At 38.9% G+C, this 9,539-nt stretch overlaps 1 protein-coding gene across 2 annotated transcripts; it reads left to right on the forward strand.

Annotated features, from left to right (window-relative positions):
- Positions 1-8: 8 nt before the first annotated feature.
- myoz2a (myozenin 2a) lies at positions 9-7,899 on the forward strand. 2 transcript variants are annotated; one of them, XM_077499119.1, is made up of 6 exons: positions 9-1,344; positions 1,665-1,754; positions 2,992-3,167; positions 5,028-5,187; positions 7,116-7,299; positions 7,368-7,899. In XM_077499119.1, the coding sequence occupies exons 2-6, from the start codon at positions 1,673-1,675 to the stop codon at positions 7,573-7,575; spliced, it is 810 nt and encodes a 269-aa protein (XP_077355245.1). In that variant the 5' UTR covers positions 9-1,344; positions 1,665-1,672; the 3' UTR covers positions 7,576-7,899. The 2 variants fall into 2 exon arrangements, with proteins under 2 accessions (XP_077355245.1, XP_077355246.1); XM_077499120.1 differs by lacking the exon at positions 9-1,344 and having other exon boundaries at positions 1,387-1,754.
- The last annotated feature ends 1,640 nt before the right edge of the window (positions 7,900-9,539 follow it).

Genomic DNA, 9,539 nt, shown 5'->3' on the forward strand with positions numbered 1-9,539 from the left:
ATGGGATTTTTTATTAGATTTAGGTGAATTAATGAGTATAAATTTACACGTGTTTACATGCACACGCGCACACACACGCATGCACACATACACATAAAAAAAAAAAGAGTACAATGATGATAAGATGTTGAATCTTTAACCAACTTAACTTGATTGATTTTATTTTTAAAGAACGTTGTGAATATTTTTTGCATCAGGCAACTGTATACCATGCTAAGTTAAACATAAATAAAATATTAGAATCAGCAGTAGAATTTTTCCAAAATGAATCAAAAATAAATATAGCTTGTTAAGAGACAAAATCATGCAGTTCAACAGTAACATAAATATGGTTTTGTTTTTTTTGTTTTTTAACTCATTCCCAGGACATTTTCGCTGTTTTACTGAATTTTGACTGATTTTGCAAGGCCCATAGCATATTGTGTCCTATTTCTATAAAAAAAAAAAAAAAAGGTGGAACCTACCAAAAGAGATTAAAGTCTCTTCTTTCATCAGGAAAAAAAAGTGTATTTCTCGCTGTTTCCATTTTGCATCAATTAGCATTAGAACATGGCTAAGTTTCATCATTATTCACAAATCTGTTTAAAATAGTGGGGAAAATAGCTTTTTGATCTCTTATACTCTGCTGCCGTCTGCTGGCCGTTTTTGTAATAACTACCATTGCTTCAAGCATTCTCCTCAGTTCAGAGGTTGCATCAAAGCCAAAACGTATAATTACATCTTTGGGTGCAGGGTAATATTTAAAATAGAACGTATTTATACGTTTTTGGGAGTAAACGAGTTAATATATGCAGTCGGTAGCAAACATTTTGGATTCATTTCACCTTTGCTAGCTTGTAGCGGGTTGAAAATGTTCATTTCAATGCACCTCACACAACCAAATAGTGTGATAAAAAATGACTTTTTCCAACTTTAAAATTGCCAACGGAGCCCATCTGCAGGCCACATTTCACATCAAGTCAATTTGTGAGTAACTTGATCATCATTATTCCATTATACGTACTTTTGTGACCTTTATTTTTCGCGGGGACGCTGAAATGTTTTCTAAAGTAAAACGATAATGGTTGGGAAGCTCTGCTTTCAAAATTTGACTGATTTTGAACGGGCAGCGTGTAGCCCGCCCCGCTGAGCAAGAGACTCTAAATTTAGGCCCCCTTTAACTTGTGAGCAATAACAACACCCTTGACGCCCACCCGCTCATTCAGTCACTCCGTAAGGTCAGCCGCAGACCCTCGACCCCTTCCCCTGGCCCCCGCCGAGTGTGCCCACTCCCTTGACACTGTCCACCTTTTTTCCTGCACTTCCAGAGAATCCCCCCCGCGCCAGCAGGGTCCTTCAGGGCAGGTAAGTTACACCCCCCCCCCACTCCGCTCAGGTAATGCTTCATTAAGCATGTTTTTTTTCTGTCACGGATGTGGACAAAACTATTGGGACACAAGCCCCAATTGAAGATTTCTTTGCTATTGCTTGGCCATCATCCACATGCATCGATCGTCCGGGGTCCTGACGCGGCCGCTTCGCGCTGCCTGACGAGCGCCGCGCTTGCAGTTTAACGGCCCGGGGTTATTTAAAGAAGATGTGCTAACTTTGCCCTTTTGTCAGTCAGCTTGATGTCGTGCATCGGCTTGTCCAGGTCACACTAATCTGTTGTCGCCAATTCCCAGGGGCAGCCATGTCGCTTTTCTCCACCTTGACGCCCGGCGAGAGGAAAATTCAGGCCGCGGCAATCTGCAGGGAGATTCAAGGCCTGGAAGGTAACTCGCCATTTTTTTTTTTGGTGTCAGAATCACTCTAATGTCAGGAAGTAGGGCTGTGCAATTAATCGAAATTCAATTACAATTTCAATTATTACACTCCACAATAACAAAATCAGCATAATCGTAAAAAAAAAAAAAGATTATTAATACTCTTTTTTATTTTTTTTTTTTTTTTTTTTTTTTTTTTTTTTATTTTTTTTTTTTTTTTTTAGTTGAATACATTTTGTTTCATCCAAAATAACTTGCATAATTATATAGAATTTTGTCTTAATATCGTTTTATTTGTTTTTTTTATACTTGAAATTTTCTTGTTTTGTACCAAAAAAAATCGTTTAAAAAAAAAAAAAAGATTAATACTTTTTTTTTTTTTTTTAATTGTTTAAAAGCATACATTTTTTTTAATTAATTTAATACATTTTGTTTCATTCAAAATAACTTGCATAATTATATAGAATTTAATTGGCTTAATATTTTGTTTTATTTGTTTTTTTTTTATGCTTGAAATGTTCTTGTTTTGTACTAAAAAAAGATCATCCTGCACTCAATCTTCAAGTTTTTGTCAACATAAATAAATAAATAGACAAATAAATAAATAAATAAATAATAATAATAATAATAATAATAATAATAATAATAATAATAATAATAATAAATATTATTATTATTATTATTATTATTATTATTATTATTATTATTATTATTATAACTTATGTTTGGTCCAAAGGTAACTTACTTAATTGTAGTGTTTCTATTAAAAAAAAAAAAAAAAGTTTCAATATTTTTAAATGCTAAAACATTTTCTAGTTTTGTACCCCACCCCTCCAAAAAAAATAATAATAATCGTTTGAATAATCGTGATTTCAATTACTTCTAAAATAATCGTGATGATTATTTTTTCCATAATTGAACAGCCCTATCAGGAAGTATCAAAAATACAAATATGTGAACTATTTGTAATGAGAGTAATAGATGGTAGGGTCTAATTGCTGAACTCCAATGTAACTGTCATTACCATATTCATTCACACAGTCGCACCGTATTAAGTGTACCGACTCGAGCCTGCCTATAAATAACTCAATGAATCCCGATCTTTTTTGTCATCGCGGTCTCGAACACGTTATTTGAGGCGAGGACAACTGCCCGTCTGGCAGCGAGAGGCTCTGAATGCCAGAGGCAGCTGAGAGACGCTCGCGCGGCGGCCCCAACCCGCTCTGGCCTTTTTTTTGTCGCGCAGACGTGGAGGTGGACCTCGGCAAGAAGGTGAGCGTGCCCCAGGACATCATGCTGGAGGAGCTGTCCCTGGTGTCCAATCGGGCCTCCCGCCTCTTCAAGATGCGGCAGCAGCGCGCGGACAAGTACACCTTTGAAAACGTCAAGTCGCATCTCAACGTCGGCACGGGTTGCATTTCGGTGCGTACCTCATTTTTGGGCCTGTCAATCATCTTTTAATGTTACCACGTCACCCTTTTTTTTTTTTCCTTCCAAAAAAAGTGGCTCCAAGCTGTTTATTGCCACTCCCAGTTGAAATTTTCTCAAAAAAATACACATCAAACAAGCAATATTTTAAATACACCACTTGGCCCCCCGCTAGCTTAACGCGATAAAGAACAGGCTAGCAAATAGCATTTGTATTTGACCAGTCTCAACAGGATATTTAAACGAAGAAACACAATTCGAGTGACAAATCTCACAAGCACTTCTCTCCTTTATATAGAAACATACACGAGGTCCATCTGTGCCTGTATTATACTGCCCCTGGTGGTCAAGGTGTGTACTCTAAAGAGTGGCACAATATCCATCAAATTGAAGTAAAAATTGCGGCAACCATTAATGTATTCCTTTACAATTCTATTTAATTTAGGGGTGTCAGGCGATTAACATTTTTAATTGTAATTACTTGCACGACTTCAATAGTTAAGCACAAATTTTATATCTGTTCTAAATGTACAAAAAAAAAAAAAAATCAAAATTTTCATATTTTTGTTAACATAAAAGTGGGGGAAAAAAAACAATAAACACTAATAAAAATATGGCTGCATGTTTTTAGTCATTGATACAGTAATTTTACAATAATTCATAAAATTTATTTAAAACTACAAAGATCTATTGTACTGGAAAAACTCAAGTCAAGTGTGATATTGATTTGTGTTGGTCATTTTTCTGCCACTAGATGGCATAATTGCATTTGTCAGACGTTGGCGACAGCTCAGCGCATTTTTCTTTTCATATTCAGAGCTATCTAATCTTTAACATGAAGCAAGTTGTGAAATTCTTAGACTTAGACTTGACTTTAATGATCCCTTTGGGATGGCTCCCTCTGGGAAATTTACATGTCCAGCAGCAATAAGAACAGATAATAAAATAAACAAAATAATTCAATCAAACAATAAATGTTATTACACCAGAGATTGAATTAATAATAATAATAATAATAATAATAATAATAATAATAATAATAAAATAAAAATTCAATCAATTAATAAATAAGGTTATTACACCAGAGATTGAATGAATAATAATAATAATAATAATAATAATAATAATAATAAAATAAAAAAGAAAAAGTCAATCAATCAATAAATAAGGTTATGCACATTTCTAAATTTCTAAAATACAACACCAGTCTCCAGAAATATATGCATAAATATTATTACATTTATTACTGCTAAATTTTTGACGTGGATGTTTCATGCTGCGATGCGACTGGAATTCCCCCGGTACAGGTTTTCCAAGCAAGGGGTGCTTATTATTAATCACGCATGAAAAAAGTTCTCTGGCGTTGAAGGAACTTTAAATTAACGCACTCATTTTGACACCTATAATTTAATTATGTTTAGTATATACAATATTTCCTGTTTTTCTTGGTACCGATTTTAGCACGGATCATGTAAGTTTGCTTTTTTTTTTTGCGGGCCATATAAAATGATGTGGTGGACCGCATCTGGCCCCCAAGCCTTCAGTTTGACACCGATTGTATAATACTTACATTTTTGTGAGTGTTCCATATTTGTTTTGTCTGTTTGTGTCAATTTTGGCTTGGATTTTAGTGGCAGGAAGCCCCTCCACTGCACTCCCTTCTTATCTTTCAAGTGAGAAGGACTCGCATATTTCCGCTTTGTTTATCGCCCGGAGGCGAATTGGAGGGATTTAGTTTCAAGTTGTCAACATTTCCTCGGGAAGTTCTGGAGTAAATCACCATAAATATCCTTGACGGGGGATGACTGGGACGCGGCAGGTGGGAAAAAACTATTTGTTTTCGTCTCCTTCTAGAACACGTCGACGACGGCGACGGCGGCGGCGGCGGGCTCGCGAGCCGATAACGCGAGTTCCGCGAAGGAACGCGACTCTGCTGAGAAAGACGCGACGGGCGTGGACCGGGCCCGCGCGATGCAAACCGTAACGGTGCCGGATCCACACAGCATCGCTCCTGGTGGGCCACGCCAGTCTTCTAATGAAAATACAGTGAAAGAGATTGACATTTAGTTATTATTTGTAAAAACTTGGTCTCACTGCGAACTGAAAATGACGTCACAAGTTGCTCAGGTCTCAAATAACGACCAATCACGGCTCACTTGGCTTGTGAGTTTGGTCATGTGACATTTGCAAGCTGTGCCGGGATTGGTTGCTTACCTGACCCATGTAACTGTGACATCATTTTCAGTTGACTGTAAGTGACAAAATGGCTGCCCCCTGAGATGGACAAAAAACAGGTGGATTTTGTTGCTTTATTCATATTCCACAAACACAATATTAATCAGAATGTTTTTGTTTTTTTTAGAAAAAAAAATGGGGTTGACTTCCTCTTTTAACTCTTCGACCGCCAAAAACGTTTAATAACGTTTAGTAAGATCATGATGTATTCCGCCATAAACGTTAAGTGACGTCAACTACTTTTTTTTTTCTTTTTTTTTTTTTGTGTGAATATATCAGTGGTCAGTGCAACGTCCAAGTGCAGCGCAGCCGGGTCAATGAGTTGTGAAATCAAAAACACCCACTAACTACGGCCAGCAGATGGCAGCGGTAGCTGCTCGGGCCCTAACTAGAGCTGCGAATTACAATGAAACATGACGCAATCTGATGAAATCGAACGTTTTCAAGGCTGACGTGAATGATCAAAGCCTTTGTAACATCAAACCTAATCTGACGGAGCGTCACTAAACAAAAAATATTAGTATCAAAGTCACTGTTGTGGAGGAAATGTATCTTTTCTTTTCAAATGACCTATTTTCAAATGGTGATTACTAAAGAACGAATAAGGTAGACACATACTTTTTTTTCTAATGATAGAATGGAATGCGATCTTTCATGTGGTACCCATGTTTATGCAGGAAAAATAAATAAATAAATAAATAATAATATACTGTTTGCTTCGAAAAATGAGTTAAAATGCTCAAAACCCGCTGGCATTGGGGGTTGTTTTTTGCCAGGGTGTCCTCTCTTTTATACCTCATGCTTCGCAATCATCCTGGACTCGTTCTGAGTGCTCGTGATGCCCATGCTGAGCATTTCCTGTTTGAAAATGCCCCCCCCCCGCCCCCGCCGTCACCACATGAAGCGTATTCCATGAACTCAGATCCTCTCCTTCCCGAAATGCTGCAGACTTCCCCACAGGTCTGTTTGGTCTGTGCTGCTTCCCCCCCACCCACCCCGAGGGCAAAACATAAACTCAGGAAGGAGGATTGTTCATTGTGAGCGCTTCGGACGTGACACGAAGCCCCTTCTTGTTATGTAAGCCCCCCCGCCCAGAGTGAACGCTGGCTTTGAAGGATAGTACTAAGGAAAGGCCTTCATCTTTCTTTCCAACACTTGCGCACATGCTACTGAATGAATTGAATTAGCCTGGCTGAAAATGTCATGTTGTTCCTGAAGGAATTCTTCTTCTTCTTCTTCGTTATGATTCTTCTCCGCAAACTATCGCATTTTTGAGACACTAAACGTAAACGAAAACTCACCGAACTTTACAAACGCATCAGGCCTGGCGAAAAATTTGATATTTTAATTAAAGACGCCATACATAACAGAAAAATTGTAATTTAATTCAATTTAATTTTAATTTTTTTCCGATTGTATGATTCAGCCAGATTTGTGAAAATTGTGACAGATACCTATCAATCTAAGAGCTACAAAAAAAAAGCATTATGTAGCCATATGCTAAACGTATTTACAATTGAGCCGGTTCTTGTCCTATGAAACAGTACTGCAACGTGGCCCGGGTTGGGAGGGCCCTTTATAGCTGCCCGCAGCTCTAGTTAGGGCCCGAGCAGCGACCGCTGCGAGGTTGATATTGTTTTTATTTGTAATATCTTAAATATATTTTAAAAACATTTTATTGTTCATGTTTTATATGGCAATAATAAGGATACGGGGGTCCTTTGAAAGACGTCCCTCCGGAGAAGTTCAACAGCACAGCCATCCCTAAGTCTTACCACTCGCCGTGGGACCGAGCTCGCGTCAGGGAACCGACCCCGGTCGACGCGCCTGCCGCCTGCCTGCCTAAACCGGAACCGCCGGCCGACCTGCCGGGCTACAAAAGCTTCAACAGGTGAGATGGGCGAAGGGTCGGCAAGCGCGGCAACAAGTGTCCCTTCACTAACACGCTGTCGCTTCCAGAGTGGCCATCCCGTTTGGCGGCTTCGCCGAGGCGCCCGACGCCGTCCGGAGCATGAAGGCGGAGCTCGCCGTGCCCGACTTCCCCGAGCTCAGAGGTCGGCCCTGCTTCAACAGGGCTGCTCAGGGGTGGCATTCGACGGGCGCTCTGATCCCCTTCCGCGCCGGCACCCCGGAGGCCGCGCTCGTGCCTGAGTCAGATGACCTTTGAACCTGTTCAGAACACAGAACGATAAGTTACAATTCATCTTTACGGTAATGACGCTCTCATCATATGAATCAACTTTTCAAAAATACCCTATTGCTACTCTAATAGCCATAATGCAGCAACAGTGTTATTCACATAATCACACATTACAAATATTTTCAGGTTTTGTGATATTTGAAGCAAATAGAATTCCAAGTCAAGCCAAACATGACACTCCAGTCAGAGTGAGATAAAACAACTGGTTAGCTAGTCACACGTACGCTTACATAGATGGTAAATGTATGATAATGTGCTGAGATATTATTTTTGCTCAATAAAATTGTGTCAAATTCACGAGTTGACTTTTATTGCGGGAATGCTGGAGCATTCCCACATATGTTATTGTGATTTTTATTCCTCACACTTTTTTTGCCGCGTAACAACTCCCACATAATACTTCCAATTTACATTGTTCAAATTCACGTCTCCCGGGGTATATATCGTCTGATTCCACATTACTTTTAACATTTAATATCAACTTTTCCCCATTCATTTTCAATGGGACAGACATTGAACTTTTTCTAAGTATCACTTTTCCACGCCCACTTTTATACATACAACTTAGCATCATTACCAGGTGTCTGATACTGCTTGGTGGCACAGTTGGTAAAGTGCATTGTCCAGTAAGCAGGAGGTCATCATTTCATCATTTATCTCTCCATTTACTTCATAAGCATTCCACATGCATTGAAAATCTGAGCATTCAGCTCTCAGCATTCCCACGCAATTTCTCCAGAAATTGCACTTAGTGCAGTTTTCTCAGGTGTTACTACGCAACAACCCATTGGATTTTGATCCAAATCTGTAATGAATATACAGGATTTATTTTCATCTTTTTAAGTTGGTTTCTAACCCTAACCCATTGTTGAAAGTACAACCACCAAGCAGGGTCTTTTTTTTTTTTTTTTTTTTTTTTTTTGGGGCCCAGGAAATAAATTTAAACAACATTCCCTGCAATCCAAACACCTAAGTGGTCGGATTTGCACTCGATGAATGTGCCGATCCAAATTAGGATATTTTATCCTTGGCGGAGGCTTGCCCGTTTCCATTTCAATTGCAATTTTAAATGTTAGGCCCAACTCACACGAGGCTTTGCAGACATGCAGTGAATACATTTTAAAAAATGCGTATTACCTCTCTTGAGTGAAATGTATTTTATCGCGCCAGGAATGTGCTTCTCATATTTCATATGTCAGAGACGGCTTGGAATGTAGCCACTCCCTTCCCCAACCCACTCCTCGTTGTCCCATATCGAATCTGCTCTCTTTCAGGAGGATCGTGATTTTAGCGTTTATCACAAAGTCCGAACGGGAAATAATATTGTCACAGGCTGCGGGGGGCGTAATTCCAACGGTCAAGAAGGGTGAGGGGAGCCAGACAATTCGATTATTAGTGTCTGACCGCTTTCCCCTCAGGCGCGTTTCACTTGGCATGAGTCAGCGGAATCACCATCCGACTCTGGATTCTCAGCTATGTACTCGGTGTTGATTTGATTTGTTCGAACCAGGAAAAATACTTTTTTTTGGATAATAGTTCATTCAAATCAAACATTTTTTTTTAATTGAAATTTTTCATAGTCATGTTTGTTTGCGGATGTGCCTGTAAGCCAGAGGTGTCCAAACTACGGCCCGGGGGCCATTTGCGGCCCGCCGTCCATTTTTTTAGCGGCCCGCGACATATGCTAAAAATGGCATTTGACTCAGTTCAAATAAAATAAAAACAAAAATGTTTGGAGATGGTCAAAGTAAGAAGGGAAGGTGTCGAAACACACAGGAGCTATGAAAGGTTCTTTTAGTTAATTCAAACTAACGAAAAAACTAAAATTAAACAAAACTATTTCGTTAACGAAATAAAACAAAAGCGAAGATGCTTTTTTAAAAATGAAAACTAACTGAAACTACATTTTATGTTGACAAAACTAACTAAAA

The sequence above is a fragment of the Festucalex cinctus genome, chromosome 16, assembly GCF_051991245.1.
Source record: "Festucalex cinctus isolate MCC-2025b chromosome 16, RoL_Fcin_1.0, whole genome shotgun sequence".
NCBI classification, from domain to species: domain Eukaryota; kingdom Metazoa; phylum Chordata; class Actinopteri; order Syngnathiformes; family Syngnathidae; genus Festucalex; species Festucalex cinctus.

Excerpts from the sequence above, each read along its gene's own strand:
- myoz2a (XM_077499119.1), top strand. The coding sequence starts at position 1,673 with ATGTCGCTTTTCTCCACCTTGACGCCCGGCGAGAGGAAAATTCAGGCC. Across the intron at positions 5,188-7,115 it reads TCCACACAGCATCGCTCCTG|GATACGGGGGTCCTTTGAAA; the intron begins GTGGGCCACGCC and ends GGCAATAATAAG. Across the intron at positions 7,300-7,367 it reads GGCTACAAAAGCTTCAACAG|AGTGGCCATCCCGTTTGGCG; the intron begins GTGAGATGGGCG and ends TGTCGCTTCCAG.